Genomic DNA, 23815 nt, shown 5'->3' on the forward strand with positions numbered 1-23815 from the left:
CTATTACCCACCTCATAAAAACTTAGGAGACGTCTTTAAACTTGTGAACTGAGTATCAACATCAACAGCAAGTGTATCACTTAACTATAACAGTTAGCCGATGGAATAGTGTTTATTGCAAGAGAAGAGACTCTGAAAGTCCTGTATAGGTACAATGCTCAATACAAGAAACAAGAAAAGAAACTGGTTTCTGCTATCTGCTAGGTCTGTGTTAAAACTTTGTAATCCTGTATGTTCGTTTGTTTGTACTTCACACCCTAACCAAGCAACCAATCAAATTTATTTTTCATAGGGTTTGTTGATACATAGACAACTTTTAATCTCAGAAGAGCAAACGGTTCTTACGGGATTTGTAGAAAAAAACGTAATAAACGTGGACAAAGAACGCGGGCAACAGCTAGTGCATCTTTGCACCTTTGTCCTGTGTCTGCCAGTCCAATTCTAACTTCGCCTCTAAATTCAGTAGTTTAATATCAATGGTAAAATATCGCTTGCTTCAACGGTGGAGGAAAACATCGTCTACAGCTGTGATTATTTATAACGACCGTTGCAGAAAGTTATGTTTTATAATTTGTTTTTTTTTTGATAATTTACTAATACTTACTTTAATTAATTAAATATATACTACCTGACCCGTGCAACTTCGTCTGCACCAAATTGGTTATTACCGGAAAACACAAATAAAATAACATTTTCTAAAAATTCAACCTAGCTAGATCGATTTATTGCCCGCGAAGCCCCCTGTATACTATATTTCATGAAAATCGTTGGAGCCGATTCCGAGATTCCAATTATATATATACAAGAATTGCTCGTTTAAAGATATAAGATAAGATTAGCCTAATAATGACGAAAAATATTATTATAAATTTTAAAGACGCGTATAAAATTACCTACCTGATTCATCTGTACTCATCACTTAGAAAAGAGAAAAATGTTTATTTTAATAAATATTTTATATTTATATAAAAAAAAAAATTGACTTTGTCTATGACTTTATGATTCTAGATGTCTGCGACGTTTTCTTCCAGTACGAAGTCTTGTACTCTTCTATTGAAATCCTTTGTGTATCGCATGTGAATATCGTGTTTTCCATCAGGATAGATGTGTAATCTGAAAAATAATAAATCATCAACCGGAAATCAAACCCAGGCCCTCATCTTTCAAGGTCAAACGTCTTACAAGACCAACGAGACAATAAAAAAGACAAAGGATAAGGATTAAAAAATATATATACTTATAAAAACCCGGCTGTGGTACGTTGTATTCAAAACCGTGTAGACGAATATTTGTCAGTTGAATATGAAAGCGAACAGTATCCTAGTTTAAATAAAAAACGTGTAGACGATTATTCGACTGATGACAAAGAAAGCCAGTCGCTTAATTTAATTAAACCACAATAAATTGTGATTCCAAAAAGCAAAAGAAGAAGAAAACAGATAGTAACATATTAAATTTATTATTTAACTAACAAAGAGGTTTTATGTGGCTTAAAATAGTATTTCCTTAAATGAACAAATAATTGAGAAGGTAAGAAACCTTCTCAATTATGATAAATGAACGTTTAATTTTATTAAATTATTCAATATAATAATCTGTTAATCGCGTTCTGATAACCTAGAGAACGGCCTACGAAACATTCATACGGTGGAAAAACAGCAAAAGGGTCTGCTATTTTCTCAGAACATGTTTAAAAGTTTATACTGTCTTTTCTCGCAAGGTTGGTACATTACGTGTTACACTCTCGGCTTTCTTGACGCGTTCGCTCACGCGCCTAATACCGTCTCGACTGTAAAAGGTAATGTAACCATACTTGATGCATAATCTACTGTTATTCAGCTTCTGCACACGCTGAAAAGGCTACCTCAGCATGATGCTGTGATTTTTGACTATTGCAGCGCTGATTATCAGGCCTGTAAACTTGATAAGGAAAGAGTGATTGGTGGGTCTGAACTTTATATCCTCCGCCAAATGACAGATGAGGCCTGTGAGAGTAGATATATAGATACAGATAGATATAGATCAACCCATTACTGGGCCACTACAGAGCACGGGTCTCCTTACAGAATGAGAAAAGCGAATTTGTAGACTTCACACGCCTTGAGTGAACTCTCGATGTTATTCTGCACCGTTAAAGCAAGTAATATTGAATTTTATACATTAAAAATGCACATAACTCGAAAAGTTTAGTTAGCAAAGTTAGTGCTGGGGATCAAACTCGGTCTCCCCGAAAGGAAAGCCGAAGCCCCAACCACTGGATACTTACACAGATTTTTTTATATTCTCGATTAAATAAGAAGCATGTATTGGATATACCACAGGGTCTTTACCCCCGTGAAGGACCAATGTGGGGCATTTTATGTATTTCAACCATTCTCTACAGATGTCCATATTATTTTCCTCCGCAGCTTGCGACATTCCGTCGACCCATCGCGCCCAATATTGGGCGAACCTCTCTTTACCGTATACCTCCATCATGGGATCTCCCAGACGTTTCGCCCATGTGCTAACGTCTATCATACCTGTAAAATAATATAAGAATATAAAAAAAATGATTTTTTTATCACGATATAAATAGCTGGTGCTCTTTTATACTATATCATTTTATTTGACGGCCCCTGCTTTCTGAGTATAAGGCTGTGGGTTTAACTGCCACTACTGGAAAATGTTTGTGTGATGAGCATTAATGTTTTTCAATGTCTGGGTGTTTATATGTATATTTTATGTATTTGTGTATATTATTCATAAAAATATTCATCGGTCACCTTAGTTCCCATAACACAAGCTACGCTTACTTTGGGGCTAGAGGGCGAGGTGTGTATTGTCGTAGTATTTTTGTTTATAAATCTTTGAAGATTTGGAGATGTTGTTCAAATATTGGACTTTTTTTATATACAGAGAAAATGCCTGAAGCATACCACTCCGTTAAGGGAAACGGAGACTTGCAACCACTAAAAACTCTGTGTGTCCCTCGACAGATCTATAAGTGGAAGAACGGGATTCACTTTGGTATTCACCGCACTCTCGCCAAGGTTTAGACCGCCAATGCATGGCGGGTCACTGCCGAATCCTCCAGGTAAGCGCACGCTACACGGCACGTCGCCTTCTCAGGCCTGTCAATAGTCGTGTGGCAAAAAATTGATAAAAAAAAAAAAATTGAAAATTGATAAAACTGTGGCAGAAGATAACATTTTATCCTTTCGCCGGTGAGAAAAATATCTCCTTAATTAGAGATCTTAATTAGAGATTGCTTCTTGGTTTAGCTCTGTAAATCTTATATTCCGTACCGTGTTTTATTTTTAATTTTATTTCTATTATGTATAGACTGAAGGTTTTGGCATGGATGAAGCAGTCGCAAACACGTCTGTGAGCACACAGGGTCCCCCTGAAAACCAGCGCTGCAGCTCGCTGCGGCTTCGTGCTGAGGCGAAACCCTATTTGTCCACATGCTTTTTGTTAGATATATTTTTGTATTACAATTGTAAGCGATTTTGAGGGCAAATATAAATTTCATTTATTTATTTATATAAAAAAATATAATAGTTTCCTTACTTCTAAACCCTTCTATCTCAGCGGGCAGGATGTAAGCGTTCGCACCCCACACAACGAGTTTCCTCACAGCATCAGGGTACTTGGCTGCGAGGACCAGGCTGGCAGAGCCACCGGCGCTCCAGCCCAGCACTGAAAACTTGGGGATTTCTAACATCTAAAAATAAAACAATATTTTTATTATAGTAACGCAGTTTCCACAAACACTGAAGCCAATTATTCTAATAATTTATAATAGTAGGTACACAAGTCTCTAAGCCAATTTAAATGGACAGATCCAAAAATAGTTTTTTGCTTTTCATAATTGTTGGATATTTAATTAAACGCGATGATTATCTCAACATAAGTATATTGATTATACTGAAGTCTGTTATAGATACATAAGTATGTTTAAGATGATTTTACAATTGTTGAAAGATGTAAATTAACTTTAAAAGAAGACCCGAAATTAATAAAGACGTTACGTCGCGTACGTTCGAATTGTATTCCTTTTGAAATCTCAATCTCGACATGTCTTTTAATCTAAGCATTAACCCTAGAAAGGGTGCTTGTTTGCTTGTTTGTTTGCTACCTATCATATATATCTCGACAAAATGAAGGTAACCTATTGTGTTGGGATAACGGGTATGACGACCAAGGTCTTTGAACAGTTAGTTCAAGCGGACTGAAAGGTGCTGACCATGATGATATCCTCTAAACATTGGGATCTGTATCTTCAATTTGCGTGAAGGAAATATATAAGCGTTGATTGCGTAGTGTCAACCTCTTGTGCCACACGACAAGTTCAGCGTCATTCGCCACCATCCGCTAGAAGTGCGTGAAAACTTTTCGGAGTTATGTGCGTTTTAAGCATTTAAATGTCAAGGCCAATGAGACGAAACCTGCATACCTGAGAGTTCGCCATAATGTTGTCAAGAACGTATGGAGTCTACCGTTCCGCACTGTGCCAGCATGCTCCGCAGTAGGTCAGTAATGGGTTTATAATGATGAGTGAGGATGGTGAGGATGAGAGAGAACATCTGCTTAAATCTCCGGTTTGAGTTAGCTCGTAAAGAACATGACTTATGTTACCTTCATAAGCTCGTAGCCAGTGTCAGCGTCAATCTCATAGCTGGCCGACGTGAAATTCCTCTCTGGAGGGTAGCTCTTCCCGAACCCCGGCGGGTCCCAGACCACCAGCGTGAACTTGCTTCTGTCGAATCCTTCTATTTGCGGCTTGTAGTTCGTCCATATGGTGCCGAGGCCTCCCGGAGTGAGGATGCAGCTGTGGGGTCCGTGACCCACTTTTATGTAGTTTATGTGGTGTTTGCCGATTTTTACCTTTTCGTCCTAAAATAAAAACTTTTTTTCTGATGTTACAGTAAAACTGATAGCTTATGTCAGCAAATCTGCTTTTGTGTGTACGTGTGGTTAAAGAAAAAAGGTATCTTGGTTCAGGCTGGTCAAAATTATGCATAATCTGTGGTCGATATAAGTTTAGGTAGGAATTCAAATTGACCTAATTAATTTGGAACCTAGGGCAAAAAGGAAGGTCATATAAAATGGCGGGAAAAAAGAGAGAAGAGTAAATACAGAAGTGTCAAGTCAAGATTGAAGAATATATCGCCTTTAAAAAAGTTAAGTGTACTATAAGTTCAGATAGTTGTATTTTTGAGTTTATAATGTGTTATGCTGTAATTAGAGACACTAAAACGATTAAACGCTGTAAGATATGAATCCCATATTCATAACTAACTAACTTATTACTGTAAAAGTCATGCCCGCGTGGAACGATGCCAAGAATGCTGGCTGCATTTTTGCGCTGAACAGCCAGGCTGATTCTTTGTGCAAAGAATGTGCCAGCCATTCTGCCACCGGATCAGGCAATCAACTGTGGTCTTATGTCTAGCAAGTTTTTCTATCTCTCTATTCTTAAAATCTAGCCTTTGATTTAATACTAGCTGTAGCCCGCGACTTCGTCTGCGTTTGATTTTGTTTTTTGATGTGGCATTAAATTTAGTTGTAGATCTAAAAAAAATTAAAGTATTCAGTATCGCTAAGCCTTAAATGAGGGGTTTGCTGCTGTCCGCTGAGGAGTTCTGTCCTCTATCTCCAACCACAGTTTGGGCAAAATTAAACACACATTATATCCTCTATAGAACAAAAGTAACTATTTTAATGTCGGGATAAAAAGTATCCTATATTACTTCTAACACTTCCAAGAATATGTGTACAAAGTTTCATGAGGATCGGTTAAGTAGTTTTGGTGTGAAAGCGTAACAAACAAACTTACATTGACATTTATAATATTAAGTAGGGAAGTAGGGATGTCATTATCGAGATGAGCATACATTCTACGGATTATGACGTATAGGTTTCGCCCAGTCATGCCAAAAATTGTTAGGCAATCTTAGCCAGTGAATTATCTGTGGGCGAATACTTAACACACTGGAATTACCCCCCGTACTTTTGGACCCCCGTACTTTTCAAAGCAAGTTAAGCTTTAGCCCGGTTATTATTCATAACATATGAGAATAATTGTTAAACCTTCACTGTGCATAAAAAGAGTGAACCTTTAAGATTCAAAACACATACACAAAAACACACAAACCTACCTTAATATCATTCGAGAAAAACGCGCTGAAAGCATTTACGTTAGGTATTTTTGGTATAATTTTTTTTTGAGCCAACATTCCGCAGTATGTATCCGCAGTAATCATGGCACGATAGAACCGAATGTTACCGTAGCTTAGGTCCGACATATCAACAATAAGGTAACTAAATTGTCGACACACCAAGCCGATAAGAACAATAACAAATACCTATGAAAGACGCAGTCGCTGTCTGTTTGGACGAGATATCAAGATAATAAGTAGATTGACAGCTTACCTGGCGCAGTGGTCCTATAAATAGGAGGACCTGGGTTCGATCCCCTGCAGAAGCAATTTTGGAATTAATAATAATTTCTCGGATAAAGATTTATTTTATTTTACTTGTTATTTTTTTATGATTTTTCGAAATTAAAAAAACATCTTAATTCTATATTGTAGGAAAGTGTATATACGTGTATATATTTTACTCAACGGTATCTATATATAAATATATATATATGTAAGTAGGTACACCTACACAATGTTACAACGTAATGGTTATAAATTAGTTTAAAATATCACAGCAGCGTAGTCAAGGTATGTATATCACTGACGTCTATTATACCATAGAATAGAGGTCAGTGGTATTACTTAAAAAGTTTACACTGTGTACACTGGGCTTTGTCTCAAGTATAAGTGTATTGTAATATTATTTGAATTGATTTATGGTAACATCAGTGTAGGTACATTATTGAGTACTGAATATACTTCTTATCTTATAATGTTCATCTAAAACTAGCGGTCCCTCACGACATCATCCGCATTTGAGTCAAACTTAAAAGACAGTCATAGGCTATCGAAGACTAATTTTTAGAACTTTTAAAGAGTAACCATTCCGTTATACTTACATACTTCCGTAGCGTTGGCGGAACGCATCGCACGCATTGAAGTCTCTCAAAAAGGATTATTTAGTAGCGATGTTACATATATAGCCTTAAACCGATAGACTATCCAACACGAGACAAATCCAATTCGAACCAGCAGTTCCTGAGCTTATAGCGCCTTCAACCAAACATGATTATAAGTGTGTACGTACTATGATTCATCGGGGTTATTACTTGGTTTCAAATGAGTGAAGGAAATAATTATGATTAGATAAATAATGTTTATTTTTATTTGGTGCTATGTGCTAATGGTGCGAAATGGCAAAAACAAAGTATAAGAATACTTATATTTATAGATTCAAACGATTACGTAAATACGTTTATCTGTTACTGTGACAACCAAAAACACTTTCGCAATTATTATATTAGCTTATAATATGTTCAGTAAATAAAACTCAACTCAGTTGAAAATGTATTCACACTTTTATTTCTCGCTTCTTCCAAGCACAGTCAATCGAGTGAATCCCGTCTGAATTCCCGCTCCAGGCCAAGATAGTTCCAGTTTTTTCGCAGTCTATATCCGGTTCCCTGATTGGTACACGACCTAAACTTCTAAGTGGCGTGATCTTTTCTCGCCAACTAAACCACCCACTTATATAAACCAACGTTAAAAGCATTCTAATATTCCTTTAATAAACTCATACCCCTCAACGAATTAATTGACAACTTTCAAGTAATGATAAATAATATAAAAAAAAATGATTATTAATATTGTTTATTAAAATAAATATAAAATAATTAATAAAAAAACATCCAAAAGCCGATTATGCAAAAAAAACCTACCTGAGGTCTTATAACCATCGCTTAAACAGTGTTACTATAATGTTATTCCTTATTTTCGGTATGCCAACTGTTTAAATCGATAGTAGTAACGCCCCTGGTAACTTCATCAATACAAAAAAGTACTTAGTTAAGCATTATATGACTCTTAATAATATAATTTAACACGAAATGCTTTTATCAACTCTAGATAACCTTAATCGCACATGACCGCTAGAATTGTTACTGAAAGTACGTAAATTATACTTATCTAATATATATCAAGAAAAATGTATCAATGAGTTTTAATATCTTGGCATACGTACTGCCCGCTATTTTTTATTTATTAAAGTATTATAATTGCGCTCTTCAGTGGACACTTAAAATTATAACAAATCGGTTTCGGTTCGACTTCGGTTTCACAGATAAGTCTCAGAGACAGTACATAATGTACCTCTAAAGCCTGTGCAGTATTATTTCGGTTTTCATTAACACGTTGTACACGCACTGGGCTTACTGGCCAACTCGCTGGCCAACTCGCAAGCTAACTCGGCATTGTGTAAACAAGCCCTTATAAACTTTGTAACATACAGTAACAATTAACAGAAAATATAATTCGTTAGAAAGGTTTTAATAGTTTTTTATTGTTGTAGTAGAAACTCTTGCACTCTCTTATTGAAATCCTCCGCGTATTTCAAATGTATATGATGCTTGCCTTCCGGGTAGAGATGTATCCTGTAAATACAAAAACATGTTTTATTATGGACATAACATATGGGTACTAATACTAGAATGATTATGTTTTTTGGTATTAAAATACTGAAATACTTCAGTTGAAATTATAATTAAAATCTCTTTATATTCATATTTTTAAAGGTATTAACCGCTTTTTAAACGAGCTTGTATATTAACTATAATGTACCTTGATCCTTCTATATGCGTGTGTAAATGGGATACATGGACTTGATCAACCATCGGGTCCTTCTCCCCATACAGTATGTAAGTGGGACACTTTATGTTCTTCAGCTGGTGTGAGCAAATGTCGCCGTTGTTGGCTTGGTATATCGCGTCCATAGCGTCTACCCAGTTCGCCCAATATTTGGCAAACCTCTCTTTGCCGTATATTTCAATCATTGGCTCCACTAGTCTTTTGGACCATTTGTTGACGTCTTTTATTTCTAGAATAAAAAACAATTTGTTTAAACTCAACCTCGTGACATAAATATTATATTCTGACTCTAAAATGAGGAGGTCATCATCACATCAACCCATACCGATCCATTACGGAGCACGGGTCTCCTCCCACAATGAGCAAGGGGTTAAGGCCGTAGTCCACCACGCTGGCCCAGTGCGTATTGGTGGACTGCACACCCCTTTGAGAACATTATGAAGAACTCTCAGGCATGCAGGTTTCCTCACGATGTTCTCATTCACCGTTGAAGCAAGTGATATTTTAGTTACTTAAAACGCACGTAACTCAAAAAGTTAGAGGTGCGTGCTGGGATTCGAACTCGGCCCCCCGAAAGTGAAGTCGAGCTCCTACCCAATGCGCTTTCACCGTTTCCCGCTTATAATGAAAGAAATGATAAATTGTAATCACGATTCTACAGCGCTACTGTCGCGATGTAACGATACAGACGCATCGCAGTCGCTTGCACCCGAAGCAGACGTACGTTTGTAACGATAAAGATGCAACAAATACAATGTTAAGATTATTGCTATTTATGTATTTATGATATGTTAAAGTATACATTACTTTATTTTTTAAATATTTCGATCGATCACAACAGATCTGCATCAGTCGACTTGACAGTTCAAACTTTGCATAACTGTTGGTTTAAGAAGATTCGCTCGGACGCAATAGCGATGGGAAAATTAGGAACTGCAGTGAAAAAAAAATTATGAACGAATCTAAAATTCTCGTGTGTATTTCTGATGTTCAATATTTGCAACATCGCTTTAACGATTATCGCTTTGACATGCCATTCAAGCTAGAGTAGCCAACAGTGGCGCGCATGTTGGCTACTAGCCAACATGCGACTAGTCCAAAGTGTGAACATACTTTTATATGCTTCAAGCTCAGCAGGCAGTATAAAGGAGTTTGCCCCCCAAACAACCAGTTTGTTGACAGCATCCGGATATTTGGCAGCTAGTATCAGACTTGTTATGCCGCCGTCACTGAAACCCAGCAGTGAGAACTTCGGTATTTGTAATACCTTGAAAACAAAAACCATATAAATACCACTTAAATATTTTTTTTTTGTAATTACGATAGGCCAGCGCTTGACGATAACAATGCCTGTTTGAAAGCAATCATGAGGTCTAGGAACGCTTGCCTAGAAAAGCCTAATCACTCTTGCCTTGAAGGTACCTACTCAAGCTATACGTGGCAGGAAACGCAGTTGCCGGGAGGGCGTCCCATATCCTAGCAGTACGTATGAGAAACGTGGATAAAAACGTTCCGTGCGTGTTGATGGAATATCAACCACATAAGGATGCCACCCCTCAAGGCATGTCGCTGTTCTGTGGTAGAACGGAGACGTACGCACACTCACCGAAGTATATCCGGCAAATAAACCGATCGACTCAAATTTGGCCCTTGACCTGCTGGTCTAACCTGGTAACGGGTTAACCCATTAGGGTACGGCAGTAATATTAAAACCATATTATACCTAAACGATTTTGCGACGCACGACTTTGTCAGATGGTAACTAGCCACAGCCATAGTCTCCCACTAGACCAGACAAAATTCAGAAATTAAAAATACCCAATTTAATGTTCATACTAATACCACATGTACTTTCAGTAATTTATTAGGTGCCTTCTAGGTAAGTTAGTAACAACCCATCAATGCTTTCTATCTAGCATGATTCTCGTCAAAAGGCAAACCTATTATACAGAGTAAGATGATACAGAGGACTGATGTAGCTGTATAGACAAAACAATTGAGCTGTGTGTACAGGGTCAGGAAAGTCCTTATGACGTCTGTAGTAAGAGCTATTGACATTATTCTGACAATGTCTGTCTATTTGTTAACAGTCTGATCTCCAAAATGATTTGACCAAATTTGACAGGCTTACACAGGGAGTAACATACAATACTATCATTTTAGAAATCTTTCCCATCAGAGGTTTTGAAAGCCTGTATGAGAGTAATTTGTTACAATTTGAGATTAAAATTTGATGACTGTGGAGAAGCAGCTATTATATTATTATTGTAAAACTGGCTGGCTCTTAATTTTCTGTTTCTTCTGAATGCTAAGAATAGAAAGTTGTTTTTATAAAAGGCCAAATTTGAAAGTAAACTTTAGCATTATAAACAAAGAATATAATATACCTTCATCAACTCGTATGCCATATCTGCATCTTTTTCCAAGAAGTCTACAGAGAAGTTCTTCTCCGGAGGATAACTTTTGCCATAACCAGGGGGGTCCCAGACTATTAAACTGAACTTGTCCCTGTTGAACCCCTCTATTTGATGGTTGAATTCCGACCAAATGGTGCCTAAAGCTCCCGGTGCACACAGCACATTATGATTCCCATTACCTACTTTAACATAATTGATTTCATATTTGCCAACTTTTGTTTTGTGCTCCTGAAATTGGTTTAAACTTTTTAATTTTATTAATATTTGTGGCCGTTGTCCACAACTGTTCCCTAGCTTATCAGGTCAGGGTTTACTTTGTATCCATGTAAAATTTCTTTTTGATTCTTTACCAGCTATGTTTTTATGCCTGCTAGCAAATAAATGAATGAATGAACACACTTAGATATGTGTTATCCATAGGTACAGTCTGAATCAAACTTTACGACTTCTCGAACTTTGTGAGTTTCAAATTTCAATGCATAGAATTCATTATTTGGTATCAGACAATCAGCAGGTACAGTAGACCATCTGCGCAAAGCTACACTACATAGGTAAAAAATGTAAAACAGACACACTTTGGCATTTTTATATTATATGATTTATTTTCTAAGCAAACTGCGGCAAGGTTCCAGTTTAACCAATACTGTTCTCCCTTCATGCTGGTGTAATGGCAGTTGGTGGGCTTAAACGACGGCTTATCGGCGGGAGTAAACAGCGCTTATTTTTTTAAATCGCAAAGGTAATGAATCCATAGTCAAATAACGGATTTTTTGTAGATAAACATAATAATAATTCATATTGAAACTCACTTTCGGAATAGTTGTTGTGGAATATAATACACGAGTTATTCTAAAGCTACATAGTGGGGAAATTGTTTTTATTAATGTTATCATTTTAATACGTTATATTTCTAAGTTTTGTATTAAATGAAATATCAGCACGATAAAATATTTGTTTACTTATGTTGACATTACAAATGAACGCAGAGCTCTTAGCTCTAAGCTCAGGGGGCACAGTAGTATTGACCTCCAAAGAAAATACAATCACTATGCAAACATTGCGTTAAGGCCAGACAGACGATACAATTTTATTGTAAAAAATTTAAATGTATTTAAAGAGGCTAATGTTTTGTCATGATTTAAATAATGTGTCAATTAAGTTATTGTTAGCTATGAGTATTATAGTTTGCCAATTTTAATAATAGATTTTTGACATGCCCATGAAGCTTGGTATTCTTAAAGTTACAGTTTCATACAAATAGCAGCGAACGAAAAAAGCATAGAAGACGCGTTTCTAAGAAATTGTCTTTCGAAACTAGTACCAATTAGTCAATAAACGCACGCCCTTTAAAAGAAGGAACTTGAGTCGCAAAGAGCTCTTAATAGTGGTGTCTCGAGCTGTGGGGATGGAGTCGTTATAACCAGAATTTCGTTTGAAAACACCATCTGAAATTGTTTAATCATTTTTTTAAATTAATTTAACAAGAAAAAATAATTTATCTAAATGCCACAAAATACACTTAACACTATAAAAACAAAAAATAATTATCTCGACCATACCAAATTAAAAGCATCATCTCAGACTAAATTTTTAATACATACTTAAATATATAAATATATTTTTAAATACTTACAGTACAACTAGGTGTAGCGACTTTTTTAATCATTCTGAATCCCTTCTTTGACAGATAAAAATCATCATCTCTAAAATGAATGGAACATATTATTCTCGAGCTTTTGCTAGGCATCCTGTCATTTTCTTGTCTCTCTAACTGAACAGCTTTTACCCATTGTTCTCTTCGACAAGGGTTTTGTGGGAATCCAAATTAAAAAAAAAAGAAAATCAAATAAGAAAATCATATTATTTGTCACTAATAATTTTGAAAAACGATATAATTACAAAAGTTAAAAAAAAATACTATATTTTCAAAAAATAATTACATCTGAGCATTGTTAATTAAATGCAGTTAGTTTTGTTTAACGCTATCCCATTAGAAGCAAAAATTAAAAGTATGTAATAAATACTATCTGAGTCGAAATAATTGTATTATAATTACTTAACTACATATGGCATAACACCATCCATAAGGATAATGCGTAATTGTAATTATTTAGATTTTAGTATAGTTATCGGTGTACTTACACGTGAAAAGTTATTCCACTATCCTTGTGGTGATGATCCGTATGATTTCGACACCATTTCACAACACATGAAGGAATTTTGAATTATTAAAATCTAGTTTTACGCAATTCGTTTAGCCGCCACTACGCACGAATGTCGCGAGTCAACTAGATTCGTTTGCGGTACAGTTTATAAGCCCCTCCCACCACGGGATAGTTTCCGTTACGCTATTTTTGAGTACGAGAAATGCTTCTATGCTTTTTTCGTTCGCTGACAAATAGTTATAAATAATTACACCCTTAGTGATGTGCCACACTTAACGACTACTACGATTGTGCAACAGATTTCTATTAATCGGTAGAAACAAAGCTAATATATAAATTTCTTATTTAATTAGCAAGATTATGGACAACGCACAAAAAATATTAATTATATTCACACCATAATTCTCCAATGTTGCGAGCTTTGCCTATTTTTTCATTTTATTTATACGGATCACGAACCAGACCGCTTATTGTGCTCTTTGTGATTCACGCCTGGACACCATTTTCCTAACTCTGAACTGGTACTGAAACCAAGTGTACCTACTTTTTTTTAAAGAAAAATCCGATACCATCTTCCCGACTCCAGGACCTCCGAATCCTTAGTTAAAAATGTTAACTAATAAACCAACTAGCCAGCAAAAGAGTAAAAAGGGCTTAATACCCTTTTTACTCTTTTGCTGGCTATTTTAGCTAGTTTAATAATAAGGTTGCATAAAAAAATAATAAAGGTTAGAACTTGGAAGTATTTATTGAATGAAGTAGGTAATTAATGCTAATAATTACTTCACCTACAATTTAAAATTGTAAGTAAATTGTATTTTTAATATAAAGTACCGCATAAACCGTACTTATATAGAATTATTTAATAAATATAATTAAGAAATGTGAAATATTTGAAGTATAAAAGTATTAAAAAAAAATCTTATCTTAATTTATAAGCTCAAAAGAAAAATTTATAAGTCCTAAGTAATAATATAACATCTTGGAAAACTGCAATGGAAACTTATACTTAGATCATTTCTCTTAACCACCTGGATTTTTCTAAATCACATTCGGCAAGATCGAAACAAGTTGAATAGTTCAAGAGCAACAAAGAAGTAACTCACGAATGCCGCTCAGCCTTGGTTGAAGTAGTGTTTTATACAAGTTTAATTGTGTATTTTGGATCAATAATGTACTAGATATACAATCCTGTACAAAATCTAGCAGAAAACTTCCATTTTTGTTTAAATATAATATGTACAGAGGGGCATGCATAAAAAATAAGATATTTCGTCACTTTTATTGCCCAATCGGTCGTGTAGCACACTCACATTTGTTTTCACACTAGCCAACTATCGAAATACAAATTGTCAGCAACAACTTATTTTTCACGTACATTATTAACCGTACGTAAATACGTAAAGGCCGTACGTAAATACGTAGAATAGACCGTACATATTAACGTTCGCGACTACGTACGTGTTTACGTAATAAATAGATGCCTTCGTTACAAAAAATAAGGTACATACGAAATTTCAAACATGAATAAATCATGATACCAGTCCCTAACGAGCGACCTTAACTTGTCACAGACTAGGTTAAGGAAGATATAATCTAAGAAATCTATCTAGAGCTAATAGATAAAACTTCAAGGGTTTTTAGACACTTCAGTAATTTTGAGTATCTCAAGTAAAATGCTTTATAACTATTTTCGCTGCTATTAAATCTGCTGCTTTTCTTGTGTTCATAAAAAAATTATGTTTGGGCGTGTTACTGATAACTAATATTTTTATTCTTAGGTACATTATATTAGCAAAACTAGTAAAAATGTAAACCAACCTGGTTCTCTGTCGAAGATCAAACATTTTTGACCATCCACAATATCCACCGATAATAATGTATTAAAATTATAACAAACACTTATGTAGTGTCACACTAACTATACAAAGAAGAAGAAATATATTATTATATGTACAAATATGTAAGGTGCTTTTGTTAATGTTTACCTTGGTAAACAGGAAGAATAAATTTCTAAATTTTACATATGACAAGAACTGTGAAACCTCACATTGTTATAGCCAGATAGATGTGGGTTTTAGGAAATCTGGTTGCCATTAGTCCTGCTCGTTCAGCAACTTTTGATACATAAAAAAAAATAACTATCTATTCGACCCTCTATTTGGTTTGTCAACAGTCTGTGATTGAAAGAAGTCCCCGTCAGCCATGGTTGCCTGCCGGTTGATTTCCCGGTGTCGGTCGCGTGACACAATCTCCTCTAAAACCTCACCGTCGCCTTTAATTAACCTGGAAGAAATACACCACTGAGGGGCGGCCAAGAAACTTCTAGCACAGAAAATATTCTACATTCAAAAACATCTAAATTGTAACTAACTACTATTAATCTTAGAAAGCTAAACAGTGTGTTTGATTATTACTAAGCTCTAGTGTCTAGAACTACCAGTTGGTTTGGAAATCATTTTTGAAGGTAGGACACCAGGCTCCTTAAAGAATGAGAAGGGTTTAGGCTATAGTCCCACCACACTGGCAAAGTTCGGATTGGTAGATTTTGCATGCCCTTGAGAACTGTATGGAGGTGTGCTCAACACATTTTCCTTCACTGTTAATGAAAGTTGTATTTAATTTCTTAAAAACGCACATAGCTCCAAAAGTTTAGAGGTTAGGCCCTGGAACTAACTCAGCCCTTTGAAAGAAAAGCCAAAGCTACAAGCATAAAAAATAAATTTAAAAGCTTTATTAGAAAGATAGAATAACCTGTATCTGCCAGTCTCTTCATCATGAACCTTCCTGACTACACTCTGTCTCTTCTCCCACTCCTCTTTGGTCATTGGTGCCATGGCTTTTGATTTTTCCATCAACTCTGAAAAACCAAAATTATAGATAAATGTGACCGATTGTTAACTACCAGGTATAACTTTTTTGTAATGGGGTTTTGTAATGACATTGTGATAACAAATAAACTATTTTTCATTTTAATTTTCTTCTTACACAGGCTCTTACATAGGGTGGGTGGGGCAAAAGGTTACCCTGCCCGGGATGCCTGGTTACCATGCCTGTAATTTAGAAGTGATATTTTTTTGCTTAATTGTTACCACCACTTTTATAAATTTAAAATACCAAAAACCTACAGTTGGGTTGCAGAAAGTGCAGTATATTGGCTCTTGCAAAATAATGGAATGTATTATTTGAGGTTTTAAAACTATGAACATTTTATAAAGTGACTACAGAGCATAGGTCTCCTCCCACAATTTGAAGGGGTTTGGGCCATAGTCCACCATGCTGGGCCAGTGTGGGACTATGGCCTATATTATTATTACAGAATATACCATTTAGGATTTTCAAACCATGCATGTTAAGAATTATGTTGGCCTTTTGTTCTTTGTATTTTTTCCTGGTGCAATAAAGTTTAAAACAACTGAATTTGAATGATTCTTTGCGTATTAACCCCTCCCTTCCCTTTATTCTAGTGCCAGATATCTATAGCCAAACAAATGCGCATAGTACACGCGGGCATAGCCAAAAGCAATATTTTCCTTACCTACAGGAATATCAGCCGACGCAACACTTGTATAGGCATCACAACTTTTGCTCCTACTATCACGTTTCTGCTTCTTTAGTTTCCTCTTCTCCTCTCTAAGCTTCTTCCTCAATGCCTTCTCGGTCTTCCTCTGTTCTTTTTTCAATTTCTTTTTTAACTTGCGCAGTTTTTTCTTTTCCCGGCTGGAGTCCGAACTGCTGGAGCTCGAGCTATCTGACCGGTGCCGTTTCTTAGATTTCTCCTTCCCCATTATTTGTTTGACCTTGCTGATTGTGTATATCGTGTGATAATGGAGCCCATTTATGAACCAAATATGTAATTTCCTGGGCGGTTTATTAATAATTCATGGCTTGCTCAATCAAATTGACTATGTACCTAAGTAAGGAGGAATTGGAAATTCATATAATGGAAAATACAGTGACATTTGAATTTGGAATGACAATTGACATTGACAAATCATAATGAATAGACAACTAACAATGGTCATAGTGTAGCTACTTGACACTGGCAAAGAACATTGTGCTGTTTTGGCACTACGAAAAGCCATAAATCAAAAGAAGAAGAAGAATGGTCATAGTGTGTCATCAGTCATAGTTGACATACGTTGACTACTAAAAATCCAAACAAACTTTTTCAGGAGATACATTAAAAATCTCATAGTTAACAATTCAATACAATTCGTTTTAATAAATTAATCATTGTTTGCAAATGGGTTTTTATCAAGCAAATACTTTAAAAGTAATACCAATAAATTATTGCACATGAACGTCACCATGCATACATGGAAGATAAATAGGGAAGGTTCACAATTATGCTATTCGTAAATTACTCTCTCAAAGTCAAAGGAGAAGGGATGAATGAATTAATGAATACACCTTTATTGTACAGAGAAAATTCACAGAGATACATACAATATACATCACATCCACGCTGATCTAATACGAATTGGCAACCTCGTAATTGATCACAATTGGTTCTTTCATCAAATCATTCCATCAAAATCGATTCAGCATTTTTATATCCATACTTCCGTGGAAGTGTGTTTTTTTCTAACGAACTGCCCTTTTTAGCTCATATTATTATTTGAACAATATAACTACTTTTAACTCTAGTTGGATAATGTGATTTTTCACACTTAAATTTTTGTCTCATTTTTGAATTTCGAATTTTATCCTTTTTTTTCGAAAATAGGGGGTTAATTTAATTGTTTGAGACATGAAATTTGAAGTGAGTATAATAGTTTGGCTATACTATATACCATAAAGGTTCTAAAATTAATAATTAATAGAAAGATAAAAGTTTGTGTCGTAATTTTTAAAAATTTCATGTGTACGTAGGTATCGTAAACGTCGAGGGATTTTGAGATTTATTGACAACTTACAGATTTTTTTTAAATTTAAATTCGCTCTGAAGAAAAAAAAAACTGACGTCGACGTTAGGTTGAGTCCTACTTCGAGACGCACCTATATCTACACATATGACACAGCTGTTACCTATGTACCTATTCATTTGCAATTTCGCATTGAGCGACGGCGACACGATATGGGACTCCCGATGAATAATTGAGGGAGTGAACGCGCATGCGCGGTACTCCGCAGACGACTTGGGTCATTCGATGCAACACCTTTTATCCCGAACAAATATCTTTATAACTTACACCTTAATTGTCCAATTAAAGTCTCCGTTGAACGATTTTACGACCATCTTATTATGTTTATGTTATAATATCAGTTAAGGCGGTGAATATCGTGTGGTAAAATGCAGGCAGGGGGCCCGGATAGTGCCGCGGTGTCGGAGGCCCCCAGCAGTGGTAGTGAGGAGTCTGATTGCGAACCGGGGCCTGAGCCTGACCCGGATACGGCTTTGACTGAGGAGTGGGCGCGGGAACTGCTGTGCGGAGAGGGCGTGGTCTCACCTCAAGAGGTATGCTATAAACTTCTTTTTGATTTTAAGATTTAACATAATAAAATAAAATTGCATTCTGGCCTGTGAGAGAAAATATAATACACGAGGATGTGCATCCAAAAGTTAGGATGACCTCAATTCAGAGGCGTGAAATATGATTTTTAACCTGAGTAGATATGCGGATAAAATAAATCTTACATAAATTATAAAATGTTTGCAGATGGTTTTTTATAGATTGCGCGCAACTGTCTCAAATAGTATTCTACAGTTTAACATACCTAAAATGTATTTAGGTATGATGTCATGCTGGGTATATCAGAGCATACATATATATATGTTTAAAAGCTTTTATTAGCAGAAGTCCCCAATTAAAGTCCTATTTTTCTAGTTGCGTATGTATCTTAAAAAAAGTAACTGGTACTATGTTAAGGCTCGTTAGTCAATGTTACTCACATGATTGTTTGAGATATATTAGACACGTAAATGTTTATTTGCCTGTCTGTTCACCTGAGCTTATTCTCGAAACGGCTGGCCTGATTTTGATGAGACTTTTTCAAGAGGGTTCTACACAGAGATAATAGGTAATTAAGATGTTATAAAAGTAAGCAATAATTGAGTCTAAGTAAGCAATAAGTGAGTATAAAAGTAAGAAATGAAAACGCATTGGTGGCTCCTCTGGTGCTGCAGATGTTTATGGGCGGCGGTGATCACTTAACATCAGGTGACCCACTTGCTCGTTTGCCCGCTATTAATAGAAAAAAAAAATTTACATATCGGATATTATACGTGGAAGGAAGTAGCGGTCAACCTCTAGTCACCATTCTTAGAAACATTAAAATGAAGTCCACGCATCATTTACAAAATTACAACACTATTAATTTTAGGCTGTGTCCACACGGTATAATCGCGAAAGCCTCACGTAATTAACTCGCAAAATATTTTATGGGAACTGTGATAGAACTCTAAATCGCCTAAGTAGTGTTATGTATATATTGTTATCTTGCTCGCGCAAATAACAATATTGATTTATTTTGTCAAAGGCAGAGTTTAGTTTTTAATTTAATTTTTTAGTTTTTCTTAGTGTAATATTACTTTTGTTCAAATTATTTTGTCTTTTATTATAGTTTGTCGTAATGTAAACTTTAACAAAAGTCGTGTCGGTAATATTGTAGTATATGCTGTACACTTTTAAGTGGCTAGTCACACAGATCAGAAACTAAATATTTGTGACTTAAATTTGTTTTGTTTTTTAAATAAATTAACGGATTTACCCTAAAGTATAAGAGAATGCGGCGGTCAAGTGGCGTGTTTATGTTTAGTGTAACTATTCACAATTCCAGATCCGAGTTGAATCCCGAGCAGGAGTTGCAGGAGCCCTGAGTAGAGTTCTCGCAGTGACCGTCCGATATGAAAGCGGTGGTGAATACCGGGCGCTACCATTGGTGGTCAAGTTACCGCCGCGCGACCCCTTCGGTAGACTGTTTGTAGCGGAGGCCCAGTTTGACACGAGGGAGATACTATTTTACACTGAGTTAGCACCGGCGCTTAACCGACTTGCTGAAGAAGCTTTTGGCCCTGGAGAAGGGTTGCCTATTCCGAGATGCGTGAAAGCTAGATTACCAGGTAACTATTCTCATTAAAATAGTCCCATATAGCGTAATTACTAACAATAAAACAAATTTTATAATAATGCAGAAACCAATAGATTGACGGATCCAAAATTAGTGCTATAACTTTAAAAAATACATTTAAAAAGTACAGCACCGCTTTCACACCTTACATTGCTTAGTTTAAAGATATTTTGTGTTCAATAGAATTAACGCCAAATACCTTATTGTTGTATAAATACTGAATAAGTTACTTTGTGAATATTTATATTCACTATACATATTTAACATAAAAGTAGAACAGAGTGATCGTAAAATTCCGGTGGTTGGTTCATCATCATCTTCATATCAACCCATTACCTCCGACTACAGGTCACGGGTTTCCTCCCACAATGAAAAGGGGTTAAGGCCATAGCCCACCACGCTGGTTCAGTGCGGATTGGTGGACTCCAGCCACCTTTGAGAACATTATAACTCTCAGGCATGCAGGTTTCCTCACGATGTTTTGCTTCACCGTTGAAGCAAGTGATATTTGTATTACTTAAAACGCACAAACTTAGAAAAGTTGGAGGTGCGTGCTGGGATTCGAACTCGGTCACCTGGGCTATTACCGCTTGTTGTATACCAGATATTGCGATAAAAAAAAGAAGGGCAGGTAAGAAAAAAATAAAAACTTACGGCGTTAGAAAAATCTACTCACCCCTTGACGGAGCCATGTCTGTTTGTGATTTCGAAATAACTGCGTCCTATGCTTTACGAGAGACCTAAACCAAAACAAACGTTTTTAAATTTTGTCTTGCTTGCATCGATCAATGCTTTCTTGTGATTGAATCCTTTTCGATGTCGTATAAACTTTTCCTTTTATTCAAGTAATTTGTTCATTTGAGCTGTCTTTACGGATCCTCTGCTAAAAATAGCGGCAAACTGTGAGACATAGTGCAAATCTTTAATGTGTCAACGCAATTATTATTTTCGTCCGCATTGTATTCGTCACTGCTCTCCTTGAATCTGAAAATACATTTTATTTACTCAAAATTGACTAATTCTACATCTAAAACCATTCCAAATTTAAAGCTGATGAAGGGCACCATTTTATATAGTTATGACAGACGGACAAGTTGTACCTTATGGATTCGTTTTCATCTTATTAGTAATGGAACCCTAAAAGACATTCATCATCATCATCATCCTTTTCAACCCATTTCCGGTCCACACACACAGGGAACTAATAATGAAAAGTACACATGCCTTTCAGTGCATTATAAAGAATTCTCAGGCATACATGTTTTCCTTCACTGTTAAGACAAGTGAACACATAACTTCGAAAACTTAGTTAAAGGTGATTGCGGTGGATTGAACTCTGTTACCACTAAAGGGGAAGCCGAAGGGCTAACCACTAGGTTATCACAGCTCTCCACCAAACCATTGCTAGAAGTGATAGCGGTGAGAAACAAATGAGACGATCAAATAAAGCTAAACTAATTTTAACCGGGCAGGCAAACATTACAATAATAATAATAATAATAAACATTGATTTCAGTACTTTAAATGACAGAAACTTTCGATTCCACTGTAATTACCGGGAATGATGTAAATTCCCGAAGATAGGCTCCGAAACCGAGCTTCTAAATTGCATATTTATTAGCTTAAATAGCTCAATTAGTTGAAATTAAGATTCATGGACATGAGTAATTCTAATTGCGTTGATTAGTCACATGCTCCGTGCATTATCTGAGGGGCCGTTAGCCCCAAAAGGTGAAGCGCAAGGGCATCAATTACCTTTTCTCGAAGCGTTTTTTGAACATTTATAGTTAAGGAATAGACTGCGACAGAACCCAAACATCTCAACTTACTATGTTTCATTGGAATATGAGAATATATTTTATTTGTTGTCAGATGAAATAGGGGGAGACAGCGAACTCGTGTTGGAAGACGTGACTGCTGACGGGTTTGAATCGGCAGACTTTGCTGAGGGTCTTACAATCGAACGTGCAAGGGCTGCACTGTACGCCGCTGCAAGGCTTCACGCACTCACCTTGGCCTTGCGTGAAAGAGAGGGCCCACTAGATGCGAGATTTGACTTTTTGTTCCCCTGCGAAAGAGCAGCTGCTGGGTATCTTCGCCTGGTAAGACGGGGTTTGCCCCAACTTGAAGTTTTCCTTCGCGGCCGACCAGACTGTGTTGAGGAAGCTGCTGCGGTGTCAGCGCTCAGCGCCCGAGCACCTTCACTCCTGAGCACTTTACTTCGCCCGGCCGAGCCTGCTCCGCTCGCTCACGCTGACTTTTGGAGTGGCAATCTTCTGTTTAGAGAAATAGATGGTGAAAGCGAATGTATTGCACTCGATTGGCAAATGGTGTCTTTAGGAAGACCAATGGACGACGTTGCGCTATTGCTCCTCTCTTCTCTCACTCCGGAATTGAGAAGAGCTGCCGGGGAGTCTTTGATAGAAGATTATGGGGATCGCTTGGAATTAGAGTGTGCTAGATTGGGAGCTTCAGTATCTGGAGCAATAGTAAGACGAGGTTTGCACCCAGATTGGCCGAGGGCTGCGCTACGGGCCCTCTTGCTGTGTGCGGGTAGCGTTGACGTGGCTCTTGGGGAACCGCGGGCGGAGAGGAGGCTACTCGAAGCCGTCCGCGATCTACACGCACAAAAAATTCTCGCCCTGAAACCTGAATCTGATGCGTGAAAGTAAAAACTGTGCCAAGATTTAAGTACTTATTCAAAGTTAACCGATTATCGATTAATGAGTCCATTGACATAGCGTATAGATTATGTTTCGATAGAAGCACAAAATTGCATTTGTGTACTCGTTGTTTACGATTATTTATATTGTTTTGTGTAGTGACATCTATTGTTTTATTAGAGACGTTTGTGGCACTGGTGCGCAGCGATGCCTAAATAAAGACTGACTTTACGTAACTTGAGTCATGTGTGTGACCTACATGAGTGTGGTATTTAATTATTATTGTAGGTGAATGTTGCTCATCGTATCAAAAAAAAGGGAATAAATCGTTTCGGTCTATTGACTATTATTTCAATAAAAAATTAAACTATTATTGGTACTCAAGAATGCTGTTTTATTTATTACATGCCTTACAACCTTATCTAAAATGGGACGAGGATTCCTCATCATTGTCATCGACATCCACAGTCTCAGTCTATCAATGGCATAGGCCTTGGAAAGCCTTTTCCTAGCTTAAAATTTGGACCTATCAAGCTGTTCTAATACACTGACTGGCTTTATTGTTTATTATCAAATGTCAGGTAAAATAACCGAAACCAAAAGACGTGTACTGTTCGAGGCATGGGAGAACGTCTTAGCAGAAAAACACAATACCTACATTGTTGGCCCAAGTCTGGAAAAGGTTCCGGACGTTGTGTCTGTAGGTGAACTTGCTCACTTCTAGA

General features: G+C 36.5%; 4 protein-coding genes across 6 annotated transcripts in view; 1 reads left to right on the forward strand and 3 right to left on the reverse strand.

The window, feature by feature from the left end:
* Positions 1 to 23419, forward strand: part of LOC120626756 — a 33980-nt gene extending 10561 nt beyond the window's left edge. The window contains exons 2-5 of one of the 2 annotated variants that reach the window (XM_039894424.1): positions 2979 to 3076; positions 18656 to 18814; positions 20137 to 20419; positions 22300 to 23419. In XM_039894424.1, the coding sequence (XP_039750358.1) occupies positions 3050 to 3076; positions 18656 to 18814; positions 20137 to 20419; positions 22300 to 23093 (1263 nt within the window). In that variant the 5' untranslated portion in view covers positions 2979 to 3049 and the 3' untranslated portion in view covers positions 23094 to 23419. Of the gene's footprint in view, positions 1 to 2927; positions 3077 to 18655; positions 18815 to 20136; positions 20420 to 22299 lie in introns of those variants that run through there. The other variant, XM_039894425.1, reaches the window with a different exon arrangement.
* On the reverse strand, positions 1005 to 2520 carry LOC120627012 (valacyclovir hydrolase-like). The gene is made up of 3 exons (XM_039894849.1): positions 2331 to 2520; positions 1865 to 1985; positions 1005 to 1113 (listed from the first exon to the last, which is right to left on the reverse strand). The coding sequence occupies exons 1-3, from the start codon at positions 2518 to 2520 to the stop codon at positions 1005 to 1007; spliced, it is 420 nt and encodes a 139-aa protein (XP_039750783.1).
* On the reverse strand, positions 8447 to 12876 carry LOC120626757 (valacyclovir hydrolase-like). Of its 2 annotated transcripts, none has more exons than XM_039894429.1 (5): positions 12822 to 12876; positions 11159 to 11416; positions 9885 to 10038; positions 8745 to 9000; positions 8447 to 8557 (listed from the first exon to the last, which is right to left on the reverse strand). In XM_039894429.1, the coding sequence occupies exons 1-5, from the start codon at positions 12852 to 12854 to the stop codon at positions 8464 to 8466; spliced, it is 795 nt and encodes a 264-aa protein (XP_039750363.1). In that variant the 5' UTR covers positions 12855 to 12876; the 3' UTR covers positions 8447 to 8463. The 2 variants fall into 2 exon arrangements, with proteins under 2 accessions (XP_039750363.1, XP_039750360.1); XM_039894426.1 differs by lacking the exon at positions 12822 to 12876 and adding an exon at positions 11998 to 12184.
* On the reverse strand, positions 14274 to 17324 carry LOC120626758 (ADP-ribosylation factor-like protein 6-interacting protein 4). Its single transcript, XM_039894430.1, has 3 exons — positions 16892 to 17324; positions 16108 to 16213; positions 14274 to 15639 (listed from the first exon to the last, which is right to left on the reverse strand). Exons 1-3 carry the CDS (start codon positions 17139 to 17141, stop codon positions 15495 to 15497), a joined length of 501 nt encoding a protein of 166 aa, XP_039750364.1. The 5' UTR covers positions 17142 to 17324; the 3' UTR covers positions 14274 to 15494.
* Positions 23420 to 23815: the final 396 nt, after the last annotated feature.

The sequence above is a fragment of the Pararge aegeria genome, chromosome 10 (genome assembly GCF_905163445.1).
Source record: "Pararge aegeria chromosome 10, ilParAegt1.1, whole genome shotgun sequence".
NCBI classification, from domain to species: domain Eukaryota; kingdom Metazoa; phylum Arthropoda; class Insecta; order Lepidoptera; family Nymphalidae; genus Pararge; species Pararge aegeria.

Excerpts from the sequence above, each read along its gene's own strand:
- LOC120627012 (XM_039894849.1), bottom strand. The coding sequence starts at position 2,520 with ATGATAGACGTTAGCACATGGGCGAAACGTCTGGGAGATCCCATGATG. Across the intron at positions 1,986-2,330 it reads CACATTGGTCCTTCACGGGG|GCCTCATCTGTCATTTGGCG; the intron begins GTAAAGACCCTG and ends CTACTCTCACAG. Across the intron at positions 1,114-1,864 it reads AATCACAGCATCATGCTGAG|ATTACACATCTATCCTGATG; the intron begins GTAGCCTTTTCA and ends ATTATTTTTCAG.
- LOC120626757 (XM_039894426.1), bottom strand. The coding sequence starts at position 12,081 with ATGATAACATTAATAAAAACAATTTCCCCACTATGTAGCTTTAGAATA. Across the intron at positions 11,417-11,997 it reads CCACAACAACTATTCCGAAA|GAGCACAAAACAAAAGTTGG; the intron begins GTGAGTTTCAAT and ends AACCAATTTCAG. Across the intron at positions 8,558-8,744 it reads ACGCATATAGAAGGATCAAG|GATACATCTCTACCCGGAAG; the intron begins GTACATTATAGT and ends TTGTATTTACAG.
- LOC120626758 (XM_039894430.1), bottom strand. The coding sequence starts at position 17,141 with ATGGGGAAGGAGAAATCTAAGAAACGGCACCGGTCAGATAGCTCGAGC. Across the intron at positions 16,214-16,891 it reads GTCGGCTGATATTCCTGTAG|AGTTGATGGAAAAATCAAAA; the intron begins GTAAGGAAAATA and ends TTGGTTTTTCAG. Across the intron at positions 15,640-16,107 it reads GAAGAGACTGGCAGATACAG|GTTAATTAAAGGCGACGGTG; the intron begins GTTATTCTATCT and ends TATTTCTTCCAG.